Source organism: Indicator indicator, chromosome 9 (assembly GCF_027791375.1).
Source record: "Indicator indicator isolate 239-I01 chromosome 9, UM_Iind_1.1, whole genome shotgun sequence".
In the NCBI taxonomy this organism is placed as follows: Eukaryota; Metazoa; Chordata; class Aves; order Piciformes; family Indicatoridae; genus Indicator; species Indicator indicator.
This window is the reverse complement of record NC_072018.1, coordinates 29,634,602-29,658,538: the sequence shown is the minus strand read 5'-3', so window position 1 is coordinate 29,658,538 and position 23,937 is coordinate 29,634,602. Positions and strand designations below refer to the sequence as shown.

At 51.6% G+C, this 23,937-nt stretch overlaps 1 protein-coding gene across 2 annotated transcripts in view; it reads left to right on the top strand.

Annotated features, from left to right (window-relative positions):
- The first annotated feature begins 2,013 nt into the window (after window positions 1-2,013).
- Window positions 2,014-23,937, top strand: part of EFR3B (EFR3 homolog B) — a 37,327-nt gene continuing 15,403 nt past the window's right edge. The window contains exons 1-5 of one of the 2 annotated variants that reach the window (XM_054383588.1): window positions 2,014-2,035; window positions 5,947-6,023; window positions 6,838-6,965; window positions 10,717-10,867; window positions 20,400-20,521. In XM_054383588.1, coding sequence (XP_054239563.1) covers window positions 2,014-2,035; window positions 5,947-6,023; window positions 6,838-6,965; window positions 10,717-10,867; window positions 20,400-20,521 — 500 coding nt within the window. Of the gene's footprint in view, window positions 2,036-5,946; window positions 6,024-6,837; window positions 6,966-10,716; window positions 10,868-20,399; window positions 20,522-23,937 lie in introns of those variants that run through there. The other variant, XM_054383589.1, reaches the window with a different exon arrangement.

The window sequence follows — 23,937 nt, the reverse complement described above, 5'->3', positions numbered from 1 at the left end:
GTGACATTTCTAATGTGGAAGGGAGCAAGGAGGTTTCATCCTTTTCCCCAGGCAGGCTCACCCCGTGGGTGCCAAGGGGCTGAGGGAGCTGGGTATGGGTGGGACTCACATTGGCTGTATAAAGGAGATTTTGCTAAACTGATTAAGGAAAGGTCTATGGATCGTTGTGGGGCTTGGAGAAAGAGCTACCACAACCCCTGACTTTGGGTTGGGGTTTTTATTCAGGGTTGACAGAGTGACCTTCATGGAATATTAAGTTTCATGAGGGATTTTGTGTGATTTAATTAAGATTTACTTGCAATCAATTGGAGTGCCCTCATTAAATAGATTCCACACCTTAAATTGTATGGCCATAAGGTTTTCCAGCCATCCTGATTGCCAGGATGCCATTAAAATGGGGAGAGGGGATTAACAAGGAAAGGCTCTGAGGTCAGAGCTCTGATGGGAGAGTGTGTGGTTGTTTTGGGAGGTGAGCTGAGCCTGTGTCCTGTCCTTGAGCCCAAGAACTCCAGTTACAGCTGGTACCAGTGACCCCAGCTCCCATGCAATGAGTTTATCCCAGAGCCTTAGGGCTCATGACTGTCAGAGCAGCTAAGTGGGGGTGATGCTACCCAGCTGTAGTCGATGAGACTGAAAGGTTGTAATTATCCCCAATTAGATCGACTTTCTCAGAGCAGAGCTATCAAAGCAAAAGGCCTTTCTGGCTTGCTTTGCCCCCACCCTAGTGACAGTGTAGATGTGGCCTGCCACAGCCTGAAGAGCTCAGTAAATGCTGCCAGGGTGCCCCAGGCAGGTGTGGAAGTAGGGGACACATGAGTCATAGGTAGAATCAGAGTGGCTTAGGTTAGAAAAGACCTTTAAGACCTGTCAGGTCCTGCACTGCCAGGTCACCACTAAACCATGTGCTGGGGGACAAACCAAATCCTGCACTGAGATGAGGCTGCACCCATCCCACGAGATGAGTCCCTATGGTGGGCTTCAGGCCAGTTTTGCTGGTCTTCAGACAGGTTAACCTTCCTACCGTGTCATATCCAGGGTGTCCTGTCCCTCAAATCACAGTCATAGAGTTGCTTTGGTTGAAGGAGACCTGTAAGACCATTGAGTCCAACTGTTAACCGTTACTGCCAGGTCACCACTAAACCGAGTCCCTCAGCACCATAACTCCATGTCTTTTAGCTCCTCCATCACTTCCCTGGGCAGCCTGTTTCAGGGCTTGACAAGCCTTTCAGGGAAGAAATTGTTCCTTATATCCAACCTAAGCCTCCCCTGGCACAACCTGAGGCCTTTTTCCTCTTGTCCTGCTGCTTGTTGCTTGGTAGAACAGCCCAGCTCCTGGGTTGCTATGGGAGGTGATGCTGCTCCTTGGCTTCCCACCATATTCCTTCCATAGGGAGAGGCTCAAGTGACATTTCTCCGTGCCTCCATTTACCTCATCATTAAGAAAATCCACGTCCCGGCAGGCTGCCAGCAGGAGGAGGGCATGACGCACTGTGCAGGTCCATGCTGGTTTGTCTGTCGCATCCCTGGATGCTGTTTTGGGGTCAGCTCTGACCTGCGGGAGCCTCCCCCCTCGTTAGCCCTGCCCTCAAACGAGCGATAATGTTTCGTCTATGTAGGGAACGCGAGAGCTGTGAGCTCAAAAGGACCTTGCAAAAGCCCCCCCTGGCCCCACCCTGCAGGGCTCTCCGAAAATGCCCAGCTCCCCTCGGCCACCCCCGCGCCCCCGTTCAGAGCAAAGCCAGCGCCGTTCCCAGCTGCCAGCGGAGCCGCCTGGGTGACTCAGCAGCGGCGCTGAAAGCTCCCTTATTTATTTAAACGGCTGCTCCCGCTCGGCTGAGCATCTCCAGCAGCGATGCTGCCGCTGGGCCGGCCCCGGCTGCTGCTTGGCCAGGAGGAGAGACATACCCGGCACCCCGAGCCCCCCGGTTTGCCCCGGACACGATGGCTTTGACTACCTGGGCTCTTAGCCCCACACTGCGGATCTGTGCCACGGGCCCTGCCTGCTCCTTGGAGATGCTGCACGTGGCTGGAGCAGGTACCTTCACCCTGCCTGGCGTTTCCCGGGGGTGCTGGGTTGGATCTCATGGGATGCGGGAGCTGCTGCGGCTACCGGTGACCTTCAGCCTCATGCCAGTCTGGGATGGAGGATTCTAATGTGGCTGCAGGGTTCTGTTCTTGTGTGGGGTGGATGCTGCTGGTCAGTGCCTTGCTCTCAGGATTGGGGCTTGTGGCCCAAGGTTCCTGGGGTCACTATGGTGAAAGCTAAAGGCAAATGAGTGACTGGGAGAAGAAATATCTGTCTGAGACCATTGTTGGGTAATCTGGCTTGTTGGGGGTGGGGGTGGCTTTTTTCCGAGCCCCAACATTAGGGTTTGGTGCTGGGAGGATCTGGGGAGTCCCATATAGGACTCCCTGGTGGGCTGATTTCAGCCTTGACATCAGAACTACACTTGAGTTTGTTTCTCTCTGGAGAGCTCTTAGACCAGGGGAAGTAAAATAGGGTGAAATATTCCTCTTTCCTCAAGCTCTGTCATTTTTACTGTGCTTAAAAAGGGTTTATGGTCTCCCTCATTCTGCCTGTGTATGCCCATGGTGGGCACAACCAAGAGAAGGAAGGGTTTTGGGGCAGGAAAGTTTCTCTTGGTTTCATGCAAGCAGAGTAAGACCCTTTCAGTGCCCTGCTACAGGGAGCTCATAGTAGACATCAGAGTCTCACTTGAAGGCACTGCTCTGTAGGAAGTCCTGTGTCCTGCTGATCTGGGGTGGGATCCTTCCCACTGGTAGCCTGATGTGGCTTTGGACTGAGCAGCATTCCTGCCTTCCCCCTGTAGACCTGTGGGAATGGTGAGACACTCCCCTCCTGGGAGCTTCTTTGGGTCTTCACCTGTCTCCTGCTGCTGTGTTCTTTAGATGAGGCCTTCAGAACTTCCTAGCTCTGAAAGAAGAGGTTAAGTTAGGTGAGGGGGAAGGCATTGGATTTAATTACACTGTTATTATTGATGGGATCCCTGCTGTGTCTGCTCTTCATCTTCATTCATTAGAGTGAGGGTGGTGGGCTGGGAACAGTGCTGGGCTCTTTGCTCCTTCCCAGGGCTAGAAATGTGCATTAGTCCTGAAAATACTCTGAAATCTCATTTGTGGAGGTGAGATAATTACTGAGGAAGCTGCAGGAGGTGGAGGGGACCTGGCTTCTTGGCTAATGGGATGGCTCACAGGGAAAATCTCCAGGTGTGTTGTGAGGAGAGCTCCTGCCCAAATGCTGGCCGAGATGCATGACCCAACATGCAGCCAAGGGGAATTTATTGAGAGGATTCAGGAGCTCCTCAGACACTCATCTGGGTGAATGGCAAATGAGGATTTATTAAGAGACCAAAAAAAAAAAAAGAGCAAAATCGATTGAAGGGGGCTGAGAAGAGAAGTGGGAGGAGGGAGAGTAGCAGATCCCAGACTTGGAAATGGAATATTGGATACTGGGATTGTAGCAGCAATAGCATGGACATCAGGACTGGGGTAGAGATCATCCCCCTTTATTTGGCACCAGTGAGGCTGTGCCTTGAATCCTGGGTTCAGTTTGGGCTCTTCATGCCAGAAGGAGACTGGAGTGCTGCAGCATATTCAGAGAAGTGCAACAAAGCTGGTGAAAGGTCTAGAGCACAAGTCTTGTGAGGTGCAGCTGAGGGAATTGGGGTTGTTCAGCCTGGAGAAAAGGAGGCTTAGTGGAGACCTTCTCATTCTCTACAGTTCACTGAAAGGAGGTGGGAGTGAGGTGGAGGTCAGTCTCTTAAGGAACAAACAATAGGACAAGAAGAAATAGTCTCAAGTTATTTCGGGGGAGGTTTAGGTTGGGCATGAGGAACAATTTCTTTCCTGAAAGGATTGATGAGACCTGGACCAGGCTGCCCAGGGCAGTGGTGGAGTCCCCATCCCTGGAGGAGCTTAGAAGATGTGAAGATGTGGTGCTGAGGGACATGGTTTAGTGATGACCTTTCAGTGCTGGAATAATGGTTGGACTTGGTGGTCTTAAAAGCCTCTTCCAACCTAAACCAGAACTAGAGGACACAGTCTCAAACTGCGCAGGGGGAAGTTTAAGCTTGATCTTAGAAGTTCTTCCCAGAAAGAGAGATTGCCTGTTGGAATGGGCCACCCAGGGATGTTGGTGTTTAAGAAAAGACTGAATGAGGCACTTTAGTGCCATGGTCTAGTTGATTGGTTATGGTTGGGTGATTGGTTGGACTTGATGATCTTGGAGGTCTCTTCCGAGATCACGGTTGATTCTGTGATTCTGTGGTTCTAAGATGTGGAGGAGTTTACAGGTAGAGCATTAGAGATGGAAGGAATTCTGCTAGTGCAGCATTGCTGGGAGTGCTGGACCCCAAAGCAAGCAGCAGGGTACAGGTGGGTGCAGGCTGCCTCCCCAGCAGGAGCAGCACAGCTTGCTTGGGAAGCGAGCTAGCACATCACAGGAAGCTTGCGGGGCCAGCGCCAGGAACTGGCACGAGCTGGCATGAGCTCATGTGCTCCAACGGAGCGGTCGCTGGCTCCCACCAGAGCACCCTTTGTCCCCTCAGCTTCTGCTGCTTGACAGTGGTTGCCAAAAGGCAGCCTTGAATTACTCACGCTTCCCTGGGCTCCCAAAGACCAGCACTTTGGGATGTCTTCTCCATGGGGTACAGCATCCCAGTAACACCAGGCTCCCAGGGAAAAATGCATTGTACTGGAGAGGAGGGATCCTGGCATGGAAAGCCCTTTGGGCAGTGCTGGGGAGGGTAATGTGTCCAGAAATCCTTTTTTCCCCTGGAGGTGAGCCTGCTCTGGCAGGGGGGTTGGACTAGATGATCTTTTGAGGTCTCTTCCAACACCTAACATTCTGTGATTCTTTCTTGACATGAACTCTGCAGGTATTTATCAGTGGCCAGAAGGCAGGACAGAGCTGGTACAGCCTTATATAGGAGGATGTATGACAGTGGAGAGGCCTACAGATGCTGAACTCACTGGTGGTACTATTCTCATGCTTGATGCTTGAGAGCCCATCTGGACCTCAAGCTGCAGATGGAGGGATCCCTGCTTGCTGTGGAGGGTGTGCTGTGGCCTTGAGAAACAGAATCTGGCCCAAGGAGAAATATCCAGGTTGCAAATGATCCCTCCTGAAAGCAGATCTTCAGGATATTTGGTGGCTGGGGACTAATTGCTCTGAGATGAGTTGGGATGAGGTTGATGCTTATCATTTGTTGGCTTGTGAAGTCGAGTAGCTGCTGTGAGGTGTTTTGACCTTTGGAGAGGCTGCACAGCTTGTGCATCAGAGACAAGCTGCTGTCACATCTAAGGCTCCTCAGAATGAAGAGCTGAGTGTGGTGGTGTGGGTGTCCTGCGAAACACCAGGTTGCTTGGTGTCCCCTTTTGGGGAGAAGAACGATGGTCCTGCAGCCTTTGGACTTTTTGCTCTTTGTCATGAGCTCAGCTTTGGAGTTGTAAACAGAAAAGTGCACTTTCCTTTTGTAGCCTTCATAAGGTGCTCTCTCCCCTTTATCTCTCTGGCTGTCTCCAGCAGCCTGGGCTCTTTTCATCACTGCCAGCTGCATGGGGCAGGGTGTGAGTAGTGTCTCCTTGGGCAAATGGTTGGAGGAAAGCGTTCTTGGTCTGAGGACCTTCAAAAGAGGATTTTTGCAAGTTACAGAGGCACAGATTTAGGGAAACATTGGACATAGTGCTCCCTGGAGGCTGCTGTCTTGGGTGAGAAGAGCAGTTCAATATCAGATGATGTTGGTCACCAGCCAATTCCCTGCCTCACAGTTGCAGTTTTCCTCCCTTACTGTTTTTGTCTGTGAAACCCAGGCTTTCCCAGTGAATCCAGGGATACATTTTCCACCAAGGACACCTCCATGCAGGGGATTGCCCAGGAGCTAAGGGTTTTCTCCCTGCTGACCGACTCTGTCTCGTCTCTTCCAGGTGTGTGTGGCTGCTGTGGTGCCCTGCGGCCTCGTTACAAAAGACTCGTTGACAATATCTTCCCTGAGGACCCAGAGGTAAATGAAGCTCTGCTTCATGTGCTGAAGCTCCCCTGCTTCACACACCAAAGCTCTGCTGCTTGGGTTGTGGTGTAACCTGCCCAGAAACAGCTCCTGGGAGGCAGGTGATGCTGTCATTCTGTAAGATGATGCCTGGAGGGTTGGATTTTCCCTTAAAGCCTGTTTTTCGTCAGAAATAGAAGGATACAATGGTTTAGGTGGGAAGGGACCTTTAAAGTTCATCTGTTTCCAGGGGAAAAGGACTTGGGGTCATGGACAGCTGGCTGAGGTTGAACCAGTACTGTGCCCAGGTGGCCAAGATGGCCACCAACATCATGACTTGAATCAGCAATAATGTGCCCAGAAGGACTGGGACAAGGATCATCCTGCTTTGCTGGGCACTGGTGAGGCCACACCTTAAATCCTGGGTTCAGTTTTGGGCCCCTCACTCCATGAAGGACATTGAGGGGCTGGAGTCTGTCCAAACAAGGGCAGCAAAGGGGTTGATAAGATGAGGAAATGGGTTTGAGTTGTGCCAGAGGAGATTTAGGTTGGACACAAGGAACAGTTTCTTCCCTGAAGGGGTTGTTAAGGCCTGGAACAAGCTACCCAGGGCAGTGGTCAAGTCCCCATCCCTGCAGGGCTTGGAGAGGTGTGGAGATGTGGTGCTGAGAGCCATGGTTTAGTGGTGGCCTTTCAGTGCTGGGTTAATGGTTGGACTCAATAATCCTAAAGGTCTTCCAACTAAGCCTGCCAAGGCTTTCTGCAGAGGTGCTCCTGATGTTTGCCAGCTCTGGCTGAGGCCATAAGGCCCTGTGCTGCTCTTTTACAGGATGGGCTGGTAAAGACCAACATGGAGAAGCTGACGTTTTATGCCCTGTCTGCCCCGGAGAAGCTGGATCGCATCGGTGCCTACCTCTCCGAGCGGCTTATCCGAGACGTGAGCCGGCACCGATATGGGTAAGGCCTGCAGACTGCCTCAGCTGCCCCAGGGGCTGGCTTGAGGATGGACCACTCATTAGTAGAGGCAGCTCAGGCAGGGGGGAGGACCTGTCTGCTCCAAGGTGTCCTGAAGCTACAAACACGCTGCAGAGACCACAAAGCATGCCCTGCCTCCAAAGGTGAAACACAAGAGCATGCAGGGATCTGCAAACACCTTACAAAGTTGCAAGGGACCAAGCAAGCTGGGAGCCATGTAGTGGATCCCCTACTGTGCTTGAAGAGTTTGCACATGGATGGTGTTTGTCCCTGTCAGGAGGACAGGATAGGCTGGACCTGGGCAGGCTGGGGAGTTGAGTGGAGAGGAACCACATGAAGCTCAAGAAGAGCAAGTGTAGGGTCCTGCATCAGTGCAGGTTAGGGGTTGACCTGCTGGAAAGCAGCTCTGTGGGAAGGACCTGGAAGTGCTGGTGGACAAGTTCACCGTGAGCCAGTAATGTGCTCTCATAGCCAAGAAGGCCAATGGTCTCCTGGGGTGCATTCAGAAGAATGTGACCAGCAGGTCAAGGGAGGTTCTTCTGCCCCTCTACTCCCCTAGAGAAGCTACATCTGGACTCCTGGGTCCAGTTCTGGCCTCCCTGATTCAAGAGGGACAGGGAACCTTGGGAGAGGCCAGTGGAGGCCACAAAGATGTTGAGGGGCCTGGAGCATCTCTGTGAGGAGGAAAAGCTGAAAGACCTGGGGCTGTTTAGCCTGGAGAAGAGCAGTCTGGGAGGGAATCTTCTCAGTGTTGATCAGTGTCCAAAGGACAGGGGCAAGAGGGTGGGCTCTGGGTGAGCCTGATTCAGCAGGGGACTGGACTAGATGATCTCCAGAGGTCCCCTCGAACCCTCACCATGCTGGGAGTAATAGGATCAGATGTCTATGACCTTCTGACCTCTAAAAGCCCACAGTGGCTCTTTCAGAGCCTCCTGGAAGCCTGGCTAGGTGTGGGCAAGCAGGTAAACAAGATGTCAATGGCTGCAGCTTGCTGAGAATTAGGACAGGCCTAGGCATGTTGCACCCTGTGTACATCTCTTTGGAGCTATGGGGATGTGACACAAGCATGAGTGAGAAGAAGGAGCAGTGTGGTGATGCTTTTCAGAGAAGTGATGGGGGTGCACTGAGCTAAATGAGGATTGCTGTGTTTGCTCTGTCTGACCTACCTGCCTGGTCCTGTCTGGCTTCCAACCCTTCTTCTTTCCTCCTCACATCACTTCCAGCATGGTTTTGCCGTGTTTACTGCAAGGGAATAGCTGACTGCCCTGATTAGACACGCTGGGGGGAGCACAGGAGGGCTCCTTCCCTTTGAAATAGCTCCTGGATTGATTCTTGTTGTCTCCTGAACAAAGCCATGGCAGCCAAACACGGCTCTGCTTCGTGCTGTGAACTTCAGCCTGCCTTTTATCCTGGGGGAAGAGAAGGCAGCAGCCTGTCTAAGAAGTGTTAAAAGTTGGAAAGCCTTCAAAGCCTCATCCACATCACCCATCACTGGGAGTGACAGGACATTCAAAGCTCTGCCTCATGTTCAGCAGCTGTTAACAGGCTCTGCTTGCTATGTTGGGAAAAGAAAAGGCTTCCAAGCACTTCTGACATCTGATGACAAGCCTCAGCGGGAGGAGGAGGGGAATAGATTCCTTTCTCCACCACTGGTGCATGTAGATATGTAATTGGGTTGGAGCACTAGCTGGTTGAATCAAACTCTAGCTTTGAAAGGTCTGAAATGGGTTTGGATCAGCCTTCAGTTTGTAGATAGGTGCTGGCTGGAGCAGTGTGGCTGCAGATACCACAGCCAGGCTTTGCAGGAGCAGCTGAGCACTTAGGTACCTGGCTCCTGGGTGTAAGGTAGCCTTGACTTGGCTGTACCTTGGATACTGGGTTCAGTGTGGGGCCTTTCTCTCCAAGAGGGACATTGAGGGACTGGAGCATGTCCAAAGAAGAACAATGAAACTGGTCAAGAATCTAGAGCACAAGGCTTGTGAGGAGTAGCTGAGGGAACTGGGGTTGTTTAGCTGGAGATAAGGAGGCTAAGGGGACACCTTCTCCCTCTCTACAACTCCCTGAGAGGAGGCTGGAGCAAGGTGGGGTTCAGTCTCTTCTCCCAGGTAATAAAGCAACAGCACAAGAGGGAACAGCCTAAAGTTGCACCATGGAAAGTTTAGGTTGGACATGGAGAAGAATTTCCTCTCCGGAAGGGTTGTCAAGACCTGGAATAGGCTGCCCAGGGTGGTGGTGGAGCCCCCATCCTGGAAGGCTTTCAGAGCCACATAGCTGTGGTGCCAAGGGACCTGTGGTGACCTGGCAGTGCTGGGTTAACGGTTGGACTGGATGATCTTAAAGGTCTTTTCCAACCAAAATAATTCTGTGATTCTCTGATCTGTAAGAAGATGGTTGGGGTAGGGCAAAGGTTACAACTCCACAAGGCTCCCTTTTCCCTCTTGGTGGCCTTTGTGTAATTGTCCCCAAAAGAGAAGCCATCCTGTTGCAGTGATATTTGGCACAGAATGTCTTATCAGTCTTTTCCTACAAGCTTGATGCTTCATGCTGGTCATCAGTCATCACTTCATGCCTTTTTTCACTCCTGGGCCAGTTTTAACCCAGTTTGACAGATGGGTTGGAGTTTTATAGCTCAGGAGTAGTTTGCTGCTTATTTTCACAGCACATGGAAGAGCTGTAATGGTATCTAAAGGACAGGCTGCAGTGTGAGCTCAACCACATTACAGAACACAGGAGAATCTACTCAAGACTGGAGCCAGATTTCAGCAGTTCTGGGTCCTCAGGAGGGGAGGGATTAGTTTTACTGTGATTTGCCAGCTGGAACCTGGAAGTCTGGTATTTGTTGGGCACCTCCTTTAATGTGCAGGTGGGACTGATGCAAGCAGATCATAGAATGAGAGAATATTTTGGGTTGGAAGGGATCAGCTCCTGCCCACCTTACCACTGTTGAGACTGGTGCTTCCAGGTTTCCCTCTTGTAGCACAGCTGTTGGCTGCTGCTTTCTACCCAGGCTATGAATCTACCTGTTGTAGAAGCTCCCTTGAAAAATGGAAGTTAAAGGAGTTGTGCTCAATATCAACAAATCTGGGTTTGCCACCTCCTGCTTTCAACCACATCAGGAGGTCTGGGTTCAATGGGAGCTGCTGTGGCACAAAGATTCACAGCTGCATGGAGAGCAGGAGTCAAAGGGAGGTGGTAAGGAGATGTAAAGTTTGGTTTATTTCCAGTGTCCTACTACCAGATACCTCAGAGGTTGTACAAGAGGTCTTGGGGTTGGTTAGCCTGGAGAATAGGAGGCTCAGGGGAGACCTTCTCACTCTCCCCTGAAAGGAGGTTGGAAAAAGGTGGGGGGTGGTCTTTTTTTCCAAGGAACAAATGATATGACAAGAGGAAACAGCTTCAAGTTGTGCCAGAGGAAGTTTAGCTTGGACTTGAGGAACAATTTCTTCCCCCAAAGGATTGTCAAGGCCTGGAATAGGCTGCCCAGGGCAGTGGAGGAATCACTGTTGCTGGAGGGGTTTAAAAGTTGTGGAGATGTGTTGCAGAGGGACATGATTTAGTGGTGACCTGGCAGTGCTGAATTAATGATTGGACTTGATGATCAAAAGTTGTCTTCTTTCATTGACCAGGACAAGAGGTTAGTGTTTTGCTGGAGGTATGGGAGAGGGAAGAAGGAGGGATGGCTACAAGCCCATGCTGCTGTCAGGGAGTGATGCTGGTCTCTGCTCACTTCCAGGTATGTGTGTATTGCCATGGAGGCCCTGGATCAGCTCCTCATGGCCTGCCACTGCCAGAGCATCAACCTCTTCGTGGAGAGCTTCCTGAAGATGGTTGCAAAGCTGCTGGAGTCAGAGAAGCCCAATCTGCAGATCCTGGGGACCAACTCGGTGAGTAGGAGTGCAGTGGGAGGTGACAGCACCCTGCTGACCTTGACACTGATGATGCCCCCACATCTCTGCATGGTGCCAGGGCAGGAAATCTTCTTGTGAAAGAACAAGGAGGGGCTGAAAGGGAGGGTTTATGGGTCCACTCTTGTGTGTCCTGCCATATGCTGCCTGGGACCGGTCACTGGTCTCTGATCTCTGTTTCCATGCCTCTATTCTCGTTGAATTCTTCAAACAATCTCGAGGGCATGGGGGCTGTCAGCAATTTTGGACAACAGACCAACTTAGGAGGTGATCCCCATGGATTTTGGGAGGTCTTTGTACTCAGAAAAGGGTTAGATTAAACAGAGCTGCTGGCTGTAATAAATGGCTTAGCTGGAGTAGGGATGTGCCAGTCACAGATGTAGAATGAGGAGCACAGATGAACACAGATGACATCCTCCCAGCACCCAAACTGCTGATCCCAGCTGAGCAACCCACTTGTGCATGGCCTTTCTGCTGGTTTTACTGGGAGCAGCCCCTTGTGCATGGCCTTTCTGCTGGTTTTACTGGGAGCAGCCCACTTGTGCATGGCCTTTCTGCTGGTTTTACTGGGAGCAGCCCCTTGTGCATGGCCTTTCTGCTGGTTTTACTGGGAGCAGCCCCTTGTGCATGGCCTTTCTGCTGGTTGGGGGCTGGTGGGTGAAAAGCTGGATAGGAGCTGGCAATGTGCACTCACAGCACAGAAGCCAACTGCATCCTGGATTGCATCCAGCAGGTCAAGGGAGGGGATTCTGCTCCTCTGCTCTGACCTGGTGAGACCCTCGTCCTGCAGTGCTGTGCCCAGCTCTGGGGTCCTCAGGAGAGACATGGACCTGTTAATAAGACCTGGACTGATAATAAAGGTGGGAGCAGACTTTGTATCAGGGCCTGTTGTGACAGGACAAGGGGTGGTGGTTTTAAACTAAAAGAGAAGAGATTTAGACTAGATAGAAGAAATTATTTACACTGAGGGTGGTGAGATCCTGGCCCAGGCTGCTGAGAGGTGTTTGATGCCAACATTCCAGGCCAGATTGGGTGTTGCTCAGGGCAACCTGCTGTAGTTGCAGATGTCCCTGCTCACTGCAGGGGTGTTGGACTAGATGACCTTTAAAGGTTCCTTCCCACTCTAACCATATTGTGATTCTATGATTTTTGGACTGGAGGGTGGACTTGGTAGATCATGTCTTGAGTGCCTGAGCAATGCGCAGGCAGCTCTGCCCTCAGCTTTAATTCTCTGCTGTGTGGGACAGGGAGAGGAACAGTGTTAGTGTCTCTCCTGACACCTCCTGGACAGGGTAGCTCTTCATCCTGCAATGCTCTCTCCCCCAGGAGCTGGCAAGGTCCCAGACACAAGGCTGTGAATGTCTCCACTGAGGCATGGGCAGCTGAACAGGGATCTTCACATCTTGTTCTTCTTTGCAGCTAATTGCTCCCAGTGATGTGAGCTGCCCATCAGCAAACCTCTCAATCCCCAGCCCTGGGAAGGTTGATCTCTTGGTTGAAGCCTACTGCTGACATCATTTTACTATGGCATTTTCGTGTGGTGTGCTGCCATAAGCTGCCTGTAAAAGCTTCCTGCAGTGGGAGCAGGGTCTCCAGGCATCACCCACTTCCCTCTGCCCAAAGCTCCATGGGAGGCTGGAGAATTACAGAACCATAAAATTGTTTTGGTTGGAAGAGACCTTTGAGATCGTGTCCAGCCATTAACCCAGCACTGCTCAGTCACCACCAAACCATGTCCCTCAGCACCACATTTACACAGCGTTTCTGTCCCTCCAGGGATGGGGGCTGCACCACTGCCCTGGGCAGCTCTCTCCAAGAAGAAGTTGTTCCTCATGTCCAACCTAAACCTCCCCTGGCACAACTTGAGGCCTTTTCCGCTTGTTCCTTGAGAGAGCAGACTGAACCCCGCTCTGCTCCAATCTCCTTTCAGGGAATTACAGACAGTGAGAAGGTTTCCCCTGAATCTCGTTTTCTCCAGGATAAATAACCCCAGTTTCCCTAGCCACCTTTCACAACACTTGTGCTCTAGACCTTTCACCAGCTTCATTGCCCTTCTTTAGACATGCTCCAGCCCCTCAATGCCCTTCTTGGAGCAAGGGGCCCAAAACTGACCCCAGCATTCATGTTGTGGCCTCAATGGGAGTTACTGGCGTGGAGCTGGCAAGGGGGACAGCCCTTACTGCAGGGGCTCACAATCCCGTGGCACACACATCCTCGAGCAGGAGGCATTTGGTCAAGGCAAGACAGAGCCCTGCCTTATGCTTCCTGTCTGTGCAAATCAAACTTCCCAACTTCAGGCATTTTTGGAGAGGAGAGATGGTCCTGAACCATGGATAGATGTTTTCTTATCGTAGAATTGTTAGGGTTGGAAGGGACCTCAAGGATCATCCAGTTCCAACCCCCCTGCCATGGGCAGGGACACCTCACACTAGATCAGGTTGCTCAGAGCCACATCCAGCCTGGCCATAAAAACCTCCAGGGATGAGGCTTCCACCACCTCCCTGGGCAAGCTCTTCCAGTCTCTCACCACCCTCATGGGGAAGAATTTCTTCCTAACATCCAATCTGAATCTATGCACTTCTAGTTTTGCTCCATTGCGCCCAGTCCTATCACTACCTGACACCCTAAAAAGTCCCTCCCCAGCTTTCTTGTAGCCCCGTTCAGATACTGGAAAGCCACAATAAGGTCTCCTTGGAGCCTTCTCTTCTCCATACTGAACAGCCCCAACTCTCTCAGTCTGTCTCCATAGGAGAGGTGCTCCAGCCCTTTGCTCATCCTTGTGGCCCTTCTAGAGGTTCCAGAACTGGATGCAGTATTCCAGGTGGGGTCTCACCAGAGCAGAGTGGTGAGTGCTGTGGTCAGGAATCAGGAATGAGTGTCTTAATGAGGAGTCCACATCAGGAATGAAGGTTTAATGATGACTTTTTTTTTTTTCCTTCTCAAGCATGGTGGCGTTCAGAGGGCAAATAACACCAAAATCTTGTGGGCTTTTAGAGAAAAGTGAGGAGTGATAACCAGGCACTTCTTCCTCTCTCTGCTAAGGAGCAACATGCCTCAGGCTTGTGCTTAATTAGAGGGTGCTGTCTCAGGCCATCTTCACAATAAGGCAGCTGATGGCAATGGCGTGAGGAGGTTGTTTATAGAAGCCTGCTCCAAGTGAGTCATCCTCTGGGGCGTGAAGTCTCGCCTGGAACACGTCTCACATGGAGCCCAGGTGTCACACTGTGGAGGGGCTGATCCCTCTGACCAACCCACCTAGGCTCCATGGTCACAGAGCTGGAGGTGGCAGTGAAAATCCAGTGTCCCATGATGGCTACAACCCCATCTGGTAATCCCCTGGGTGAACATATGGAGCTGTGGCTTAAATCCACTTTGGATCCTCATCCTCATTAGGAGGCTGCTGGACAACCTCCCTCCCTGCTTTGGGCAGAAACGATCTAATTTCCAGCTCAGTGTCATTCCCTTTTTATTTTCCCTCTAACAGACATTGATCTCTCATTCAAACAGCTCTTCCCCCTCCTTGATGTTCCTCTCCTGATGCATTTATGTCTGAGGTATTTATAGGTGGCAGCCTTGTCCCTTCCCAGCCCTGGTTTTGCTTCTCCAAGGCAGCTGCACTCACGTTTTCCCTGCACTTGCTCCCTGCTCGGCCCAGCCATGTTTCACGTGGAGCTTATCAGCTTCAACCACAGGAGCCCCAAGCTGCCCAGTCCCATGCCTCTTCAAACCACAGCAGAAACAGTTTCTCAGCTCAGTTTTTTGGACTGGTTTTCCACTGGAAATATGGTATGAAGCTACAGAGCAGCTTCTCAGCTGGGATGTGATGCCCATTAGTGAGGATAAGTTGTTTTCTCTGAGGGCTCCTGCCTTGCTGGCCCAGCTTTTGCTGGGTGTTTCCGTGTGTCATAGAACCATAGCATCATGGAATCATTTTGATTGGAAGGAACCTTCTGTGAGAAGATTCATAGAGTGTTTTGGGTTGGAAGGGACCTTAAAGATCATCTAGTTCCAACCCCTGCCATGGGCAGGGATACCTTCCACTAGAGCAGGCTGCTGGTGGCCTCAAGCTGCACCAGGGGAGGTTTGGGCTAGGCATTAGGAAAAATGCTTCACTGCAAGAGTGGTCAGGCATTGGCACAGGCTGCCCAGGGAGGTAGTGGAGTCACCATCCCTGGAGGTGTTTAAAGGTTGTTTAGATGTGGTGCCTGGGGAGATGGGTCAGTGGTGAACTTGGTAGAGTAGGATTAAAGAGTGCACCTGATGACTTCAAGGGTATTTTCCAACCTTATTGATTCTATGATTCAAGGCCTCATCCAGCTGCCAGAAGCTTCCCCCATGTTGGATAGAGCTGCTTCCCTTGGCCAAACACACTGAAGCACAAGAGCCTGAGAACAACAGTATTCCATCACAGAGGAAGTCCATCTGGCCCAGCACTCTGTCCCCAAAGTGGCCAACCACCAAGTCTACTTCTGTCAGGCTCCTGGGGTACTCATAGGTCTCAATGTCTGGGACCAGCCTTCCCTGGGACTCCCACCCCCACCATCTCCTGCCAGGGGCCCAGGGAATGTGTCTCAGCCTAGCCTGGGGCCTCCAGTCCTTGCCTGAGACATGTTGTAGGTGTGCCCATCCCTGCCCCTATCTGCTGGATGGGGCTGGGAGCTGCTCTGCAGGGAACTGCTCTCCTGGATGGAGCCCTCAGCCTTGTGTCAGAGCTGGTAGGGCAGAGCTCAGCATCACACAGCAGAGCTGAGCTTTTCTGTTCTCTGCACTCACCATGAGGCCAAGAACCACGAGCCTGTCCCTGGCCTGAGATGCCAAGGGGTTCCCAGCTCCAAAACCACTTGGAAGGACACCAAACACAAAGGGTATGAGTGGAATCAGGACTTTATTTTATGTTGTTTATTTTACGTTATTTATTTTGTGCTATTTATTTTATGCTATTTTTTTAAACCTCTTTGAGAGCCAGTGGTCACAGAAACTCTAACACAGTGGCCAGGCAAGGCAAGAGCAGAGCTCTTGGAGGTGCCAGAGCAGCAGCAAGAACTGAGCCACAAGGGCCCAGAGAAGCCCTGACAAGAGGCTGTGCTCAATGACAGAGGAAAGGAAATGCTCCTGGGGAACCCAAGGAGTTTCCTTGTCCTAGGAGTCTAGACAGCTTCCTCCCCCTGGATGCAAGGCATGAAGGTCACCTGCATGGAGCATGAGCAACAGCAAGAACCAAGCTAAAAGGGCCTGGAGAAGCCCTGACAAGAGGCTGTGCTCAATGACACAGAGGAAAAGAAACACTCCCAGGGAACCCAAGGAGCTTCCCCATCCTGGGAGTCTAGAAAGCTTCCTCCCCTGGATACAGGGCATGAGAGGACACCTTTGTGAGGCACGAGCAGCAGGCACCTGGCTAGAAGGGCCCAAAGGAGGCCTGCCAGGGGGGCCATGCTCAATGCTGCAAGGAAGGCAAAAAACCCCTGAGGACACTTCCTAGCTCCCTTAGGGAAAAAAAAAGCCTCCTCCTCCTCCCAGCTGCAGGGCACAGAGAGGCCATCTCTGTGGTGCATGAGCAGCAGGCAGTGACCTAGCCAAGGTGGAGCAGAGGAGGCCTGCCAAGGGGCTGGGCTCAATGCTGCAGAGGAAGGCAAAAAACCCTGGGGGCCAGTGCCAATCTGCCCTGGGGGAAAAGTTCCTTCTTGACCCCAGCTGGCGACCCTGAGCATGTGAGCAAGACCTGCTGCCTCCTCCCACAGGCTGGCCATGCCTCCCAGGAGATGCCCAAGCCCTGTTCTCCCTCAGCCTGGAGCTATTATCTCAGTGGCTTCCCAGAGGAGACAAATACCCATGGCCTGATAGACCTTGAGGGCAAGAATCCTTCCCATGCCAGGCAGGACACCAGTGGGTGCTGGCAACATCTTTGCTTCTTATTTCTTATGGCTGCTGCTGCTGCCACTACCTGGTGAGCTCTGCAGTGCTCCTGAAGAACACATTCCCTTGATCTTACCATGGCCATCCAGCTGAAAGAGCTTCAGAAACCTCCAGGAACTGGTGGTTGTTCTCATCTTGAGCAGCCTGGTCTAGCCTCTGGTCTTCCTCTCTCAGCTCTTCACCAATTAATCCCACCAGCTCCTCGAGGACCTCCTCTGGGATGTCTCTGGGCTGCCCCTGGGTCAGGTGTGGCAGCAGGCACAGGAGGCTGCTCCCTTTTACACTGTCCTGGGCAGGTGGGTGCCGTTGCCAGGAGGTGTCCCTGTGTTGTCACAGTGATGGGGCTCTGCCCACTGCCCCTCCAGCCAGCACCCTTCAGAGAAAGGCCTTTGGGCTTTGGTCAGCCCGGGTTATGTCCCTTGAAATGCAGCTCCTGAGTGATGGGGTGGGAACACTTCCTGTGCCAGCTGTCCCTCGGAGCTCCACCACACCTCTCCAGGAGAGCCATCAAGGGAAGCTGCCCTCAGAACAGGGAGCTGAGTCGGGAATGGGTGCTGTTGTGGTGGATGGGTGGAATCCTCAGCATCTCAAGAGCTTTAGAATAAGGAGTGCTGATGACCTGATGGTACAAAATGAGCTCCCATCCTTCACATGGCTGTGAGGTTGATACCTACGGATACTGGCTGCAGAGGACCATTTATTTCATGATGTTTCTTGGCCGTGGGGACACTTGGGACAACTTCTCCTGGTGCTGCCTGGGGGAACCCTGTTACTGCTCCTCACTCTGCATCCTGCCCTCACTTCCAGTTGCATGTGGAGGTGCCATGAGCTTAAAAAACTCACTTTTGTGCACTGCCTGGTACAGAGGTTTCTTACATAACAGCCCTGCACGTTTCTGGTGAGGAGTTTATCAGTTGGAGCTGGTCCTTGTATGCTGGGAATGGTTCCGGGCAGGGCTGAGCCAGCTCCTTTGCCAGCTCAGAGCCAGCTTTTGCAGCTGATGGTATTAATAGCCCAGCACAGAGAGTTCATATTAATCCCAGAATCCCAGCATGCTGGGGCTTGGAAAGGACCTCTGGAGGTCATCTAAAGCAGGGTCACCCAGAGAAGGTTGCCCAGGATTGTGTGCAGATGTGTTTGGAATCTCTTCGGAGAAGGAGATTCCACAGCCACATTCCACCAAATGCAGAAAGCAAGAAGTGAGCAAAGCCCATGGATAGGGTTGGGGTAAAGAAGGAGCTGCTGTGCAGCATAGCATCTTCAGAGGCTGCTGAGCACCTTAAGAAATGCCTCATGGACAGGTAACCCCTTGGAGGTAGGTTAGGTCCTCCCAGCTAGAAGAGGAAGCCAGCAGTCCTGGTGCCTTGCTACATAACAGCTTGTCTGCACGACGTGGGATGGCTCAGTGCAACCACAGAGCTTTGTGCCATACTCTTGGAAGCAGTAAGGCTGCACCAGCACCACAAAATCACAGAGGACCTGTAAAGGTCATCTCATACAATGCTCCTGCAGTGAGTGGGAACATCTTCAACTGGATCAGGTTGCTCAGAGCCCCATCCAACCTGACCTGGAACATTGACAGAGATGGGGCACCTGCCACCCCTGTAGGTAACCTGGGCCACCATCTCACCACCCTCAGTGTAAAGAATTTCTTCCTCTAGCTGGTCTAAATCTCTTCTCTTTTAGTCACAACAGGCCCTGCTAAAAAGTCTGTCCCCATCTCCCTTACAGGCTCTTTTGAGTACTGTAAGGCTGCAAGAAGGTCTCCCTGGAGCCTTCTCTTCTCCAGGCTGAGCAATCCCAACTCCCTCAGCCTGTCTTCTCAGCACAGGGTTCCAGTCCTTACATCACCTTTGTGGCCCATTCTGAGAGGGTCCAGAAGGGTCCATATCTCTCCTGTGCTGAGGACCACAGAGCTGGACCCAGCACTGCAGGTGGGGTCTCACCAGAGCAGAGCAGAAGGGCAGAATCCTCTCTATCAGCACTGCTGTGTTGCTCTTGTGATGTTGCTGGGTTGGTTTTGTGGACTTGGACCATCCTCTCCTCTCATCCCATACCCATGCAAGCAGCCTCACCTTTCCCAGCGTGCTGCAGAGGGTGCAGCACAGGAGCACAAAAGGAGCTGGCAAATTTCTCTGCCCAGAATATTGGCAAGCAGCTGCTTATGTCCTTACTCTGAGTGGGAGGATGAAGCAGAGGGATGATGCTTGTCCCAAGCCAAGGATGAAACTTGTCTGTTCACAGCACCAGATGCTGTTGGGGTGCAGGCTGAATGCTTCATGTGTTCCAGCCAGGAGCTGATCCCTTGGATTCTGTGGCAGCTGTTGTGCTTTTGAGGTTTCATTTATTTTCCTTTTTTTTCCAAAGCTACCCCTGTCAACAGGACTGGATGAAGGTGGAGGTTCCTCCTTCCTACCCAACCCTTTGTTCCCATCTCATCATGAATAAGTTTTGACATTCAGAGGAAAGCTTGGGAAGTTGTTTATCCTTTCTCCCTCCTTAATTCTCTCCATGAAAGCTGTCATTTCTGGTGAGCTCATGGGATCTCATGCTGTGGCATCCTGCAAGCAAGATCTAGGATGTGCTTTAGAACCTGCTCACAGTTGGTTTCTCCATAGACATTTCCAAAGCTGTTTTACCCCTGCAGCAGTGTATGAGAAACTTTGACCAAGGTTTGTGCCATCCAGGAGGATGAAAAGAAGCTGGGGGAAATTTATCTCCTCTTACTAGTGTGTGTTGTGTATTAGGGATCTCTCAGAGCCTCATTGCACTCCTAAATACCCTTAACAGGGAACTCTGGGGCTTGCAATGAGGTTTGCAGCACCTGGATCCTGGGTCCTAGGTGCTGCTGGAGCTTGTCTGGGCTGTGTGGTGGCACATCCCTGTGTGATGACTCCATGTCTTGGGTACTGCTGGAGCTCAGTCACAGAGAATCACAGAATCACAGAATGCTAGGGGTTGAAAGGGACCTCTGAAGATCGTCAAGTCCAGCCCCCCTGCCAGAGCAGGATCACCTAAAGCAGATCACATAGCAACACATCCAGGCAGACCTTAAAAGTCTCCACAGATGGAGACTCCACCACCTCTGGCCAGCCTGTTCCAGTGCTCTGCCACCCTCAAAGTAGAGAAGTTTCTTCTCACATTTAGATGGAACTTCCTATATTCAAGGTTATGTCCATTATCTCGTGTTCTGTCACTGGGGACCACTGAGAAGAGTCTGGCCACATCTTCTGACACCCACCCCTTAGATATTTCTAAGCATGAATAAGATCCCTCTCAGCCTCCTTTTCTCTAAGCTAAACAGCCCTAGCTCTCTCAGCCTTTCCTCGTGTGATAGATGTTCCAGTCCCCTTCTCATCTTAGTGGCCCTGTGCTGGACTCTCTCCAGTAGTTCTTTGTCCTCCTTGAGCTGGATTGCTCGGAGCTGGACACAGCACTCCAGGTGAGGCCTCACCAGGACAGAGCGGCTGGGGAGGAGAGCCTCCCAGAGCACAGGCCAAGCTCGTGTCGCACTGCTCAATGTTTGCCGCTTTGGAGAGGAATTTTAAGACTCTTTGTGTTGCCATGCTGGGCTGAGCCCTTCTTTCTTCTCTCCCAGTTTGTGAAGTTTGCCAACATCGAGGAGGACACCCCCTCTTACCACCGCAGCTACGACTTCTTTGTGTCCCGCTTCAGCGAGATGTGCCACTCCAGCCACGACGACCTGGACATCCGGACAAAGTGAGTGCTCTCAGCAGGGCACCCCTGGCCCTGCTGCCTCTGTGAATGTGTCCTGGGGGGGCTTCCCCGTGCCCCCCAGCCTCTGCCTTTCCTGCACAAGTGCCTGCTTTTGGGGACAGGTTGCATGCAGGCAGCATGAATTGACTGCATCCAGTTCTGGAGCCCCTATTACAGGAAGGATCTGGATGTGCTGGAATGTGTCCAGAGAAGGGCCACGAGGATGAGCAGAGGGCTGGAGCACCTCTCCTATGGAGACAGACTGAGAGAGTTGGGGCTGTTCAGACTGGAGAACTGAAGGCTCTGAGGAGACCTTGTTGTGGCCTTCCATTATCTGAAGGTGGTAGAAGCCTCATCCCTGGAGGTTTTTATGGCCAGGCTGGATGTGGCTCCACAACTGCCCCGGGCAGCCTGTTCCAGGCCTTGACAACCCTTTTGGGGAAGAGATTGTTCCTCATGTCCAATCTAAACCTCCCCTGGTGTAACTTGAGGCAGTTTCCTCTTGTCCTATTGCTTGTTCCTTGGGAGAACAGACCAACTCCCACCTCACTCCCATCTCCTTTCAGGGAGTACTAAAGAGTGAGAGCCTCCTTCTCTCCAGGCTCAACAACCCCAGTTTCCTCAGCTGATTCTCACAAGACTTGTTCTCTAAACCCTTCACCAGCAGCTTCATTGCCCTACTTTGGACATGCTACAGCACCTCAGTGCACAGGGATCTCCAAGTGCTTATTTTCCAAGTATTAAACCTCACTGACTATATGGGCAGATGGAAAGGGAGCCTAGAAAACACAGTGTAGTCCATATCCAGCCTCTGTTGCAGCGTTACATGTGTGTTAGAAAAGATGATCTGCATTTGTTGTCCTGAGAGAAGGGCAGCCATGCTCAATCTCACCATGGCTGTTAGCAGGACAAAGGCCAAATGTGCCCTCAGCCTTCCAACTTCTTTTCTTTGGGCAAAATATGAGCAGGTAATGCCTGGAGTCTGCCCCATCACAGGGCTGTTTCAGTGCCTCTTTAAGCATTTATCATCTGGAGCTCAGAGCAGGAGCTAAAAACATTATTCTGTCCCCAAAGGGAACAATGATGATGATGGGAAAATGTCCTCCACTCTTGACAGCGTGAATATTGACTCAAAAACTGCCTCCTGAAGTCTTGTGGTCTGTTATTTTCCACCTCTAAAGGTGGTTACATCTCTCTAGACTGTGTTGAGGACTCACTTTGCTGTGATGGGAAATGTACCCCAGGGGGTTAATTACAGTGTAAAGCAGCCAAATTCATGTTGTTTACTGCTGCCAAGGCCAGGCCAGGCAGTGTGGGAGTTAAAGAGAAGCTGCTCTGTGAGGATGGCATGGCACCTGTGGCTGGCACTGTGAAGCCCTGGGCATGAGGCCACTGCTGCCAGAGACAAGGTTTGAGTAGAGCCCAGATGTCAGGTGGTGTTTGAGCACATCGTGTGGGTGCTGTTCCCAGAGCTGTCAGCAGGGATTGGTTACCTTGCAGGGAGGTGAAGCCTTGAGGTTCATACACTCAAAGAATAGTTATGGTTGGAACAGACCTTTCAGATCATCAAGTCCAACCATTAATCCCGTGCTGCCAGGTCACCACTAATCCTTGTCCCTTGGGACCACAGCTACACAGCTTTTCAGTCCCTCCAGGGGACTGCCACAGTGAGTGGCACTTAAATGATTCTAATAACTGATATTGACAGTCACAGTCTCGTTCCGGTGGTGGAACTCCACCACTGCCCTGGGTATCCTGGTCTGAGGATTTGCAACCCTTTCAGAGAAGAAACTGTTCCTTGTGTCCAACCTAAATCTCCCCTTGCACAGTTTAAGGCCTTTTAATCTTGTTCTATCACTTGTTCCTTGGAGAAGAGACCAATCCCTGCCTTTCAGGGAGTTCTAGAGAGCAAGAAGGTCTGCCCTCAGCCTCCTTTTCTCCGGGCTATACAACCCCACTTCCCTCAGCTACTCCTCACAAGACTCTAGACCCATCATCAGCTTTGTTGCCTTTCTCTGGACGTACTCCAGCATCTCAATGTCCTTGGAGTGAGGGGCTCCAAACTGAAACCAGTATTGCAGGTGCAGCCTCAGCAATGCTGAATACAGGGGGACAGTGGCCACACTATTGCTGATCCAAGCCAGGATGCTGTTGGTCATCTTGGCTACCTGGGCACACTGCTGTCTAATCTTGAGCTGGCCCTCGACAAACACCCCCAGGTCCTTTTCCACCAGGCAGGTTCCAGCCACTCTTCCTCAAGCCTGGAGTGTTGATGTGATCCAAGTGCAAGACCTGGCACTTGGTCTTGTTGAACCTCATCCCATTGGCCTTGGCCCATTGATCCAGCCTGGTCTGATCCCTCTGTAGAGCCTCCTGAACCTCCAGCAGATCAACCCTCCCACCCAACTTACTGAGGGTTCCTTTGATCCCCTCATCCTTAGATCATTGATAAAGATATTAAAGAGAACTGGCCCCAGCAGTATGCCTTGGGGAGTATCACTTTATGACCCCCTGCATTTAGCTTCCTTCATTACACCTCAGGGAGGTTTGTCTCCCCAGACCAAGCTCGCCTCCTTGTAACACTGCAGACTCATAGGGTAGTTTTCTTTCCTTAATAAGGAAATAATGCAGAGGACTCATTATTTTCATTTCAGCTTCAGGGCACTGGGTGCTGCTGGCCAATTTGCTCTGGAGGCTGGGAGAGAGGAATTTTGCAGCTCCTGTAATTAAGGAGGAGCAGGCTGCTTTTCTGAGCCCTTGGTCCTGCTCAAAGCTCCTTCCTCAAGAACTGTGGCTCGGTCTGATTATTGCCTTGATTAGATCTGCTAAATGCTTTGGGAGCCCTCAGAGCAGGTTATTTAATGCCTTCATTTCTGCTGACAAGCACGTGGCATCTCTCTCAGGCATTAGCAGAGTGTGTTGAGGGGTTGGTCTCAGAGCTGGGAATCCTGCTGGATAGGGAAATTTTTATTCATGACCCTATTGACTAGAGCAGGGTAAAGATTTCTGGACCCAAATGTCCAAAAGCACCTCAGTTTCCATGGCACCCAGCATTCCATGGGTGCATCTCAGCTCTGTGGCTGCTTGGAGAGGGGGAAATGGGAACACCCTGCAAGCATGCTGGAGAACAGAGACTTCCCATGTGCAAATCCAGTCCTTCAGAGAGGCCAGGCTTGCTGGTGCCACCTCTCCATCTTGAGTGGTGCATGCTGTGGAGATGTGTGGCTGCTGCTTGCCCTGAGCAGCTACCAGGAAGGATGATGGATGGGGCCAGCTGCTGCTGCTAGGATGGGTTTAGTGGTTCAGAGTCTTTTCCACTCATATCTGTCAGGCTGTAGGAAGCCACATCTCTCAGGGATAGAATCACAGAATCAAGGAATCATAGAATTTGTTTAGATTGGAAGAGACCTTTAATACCA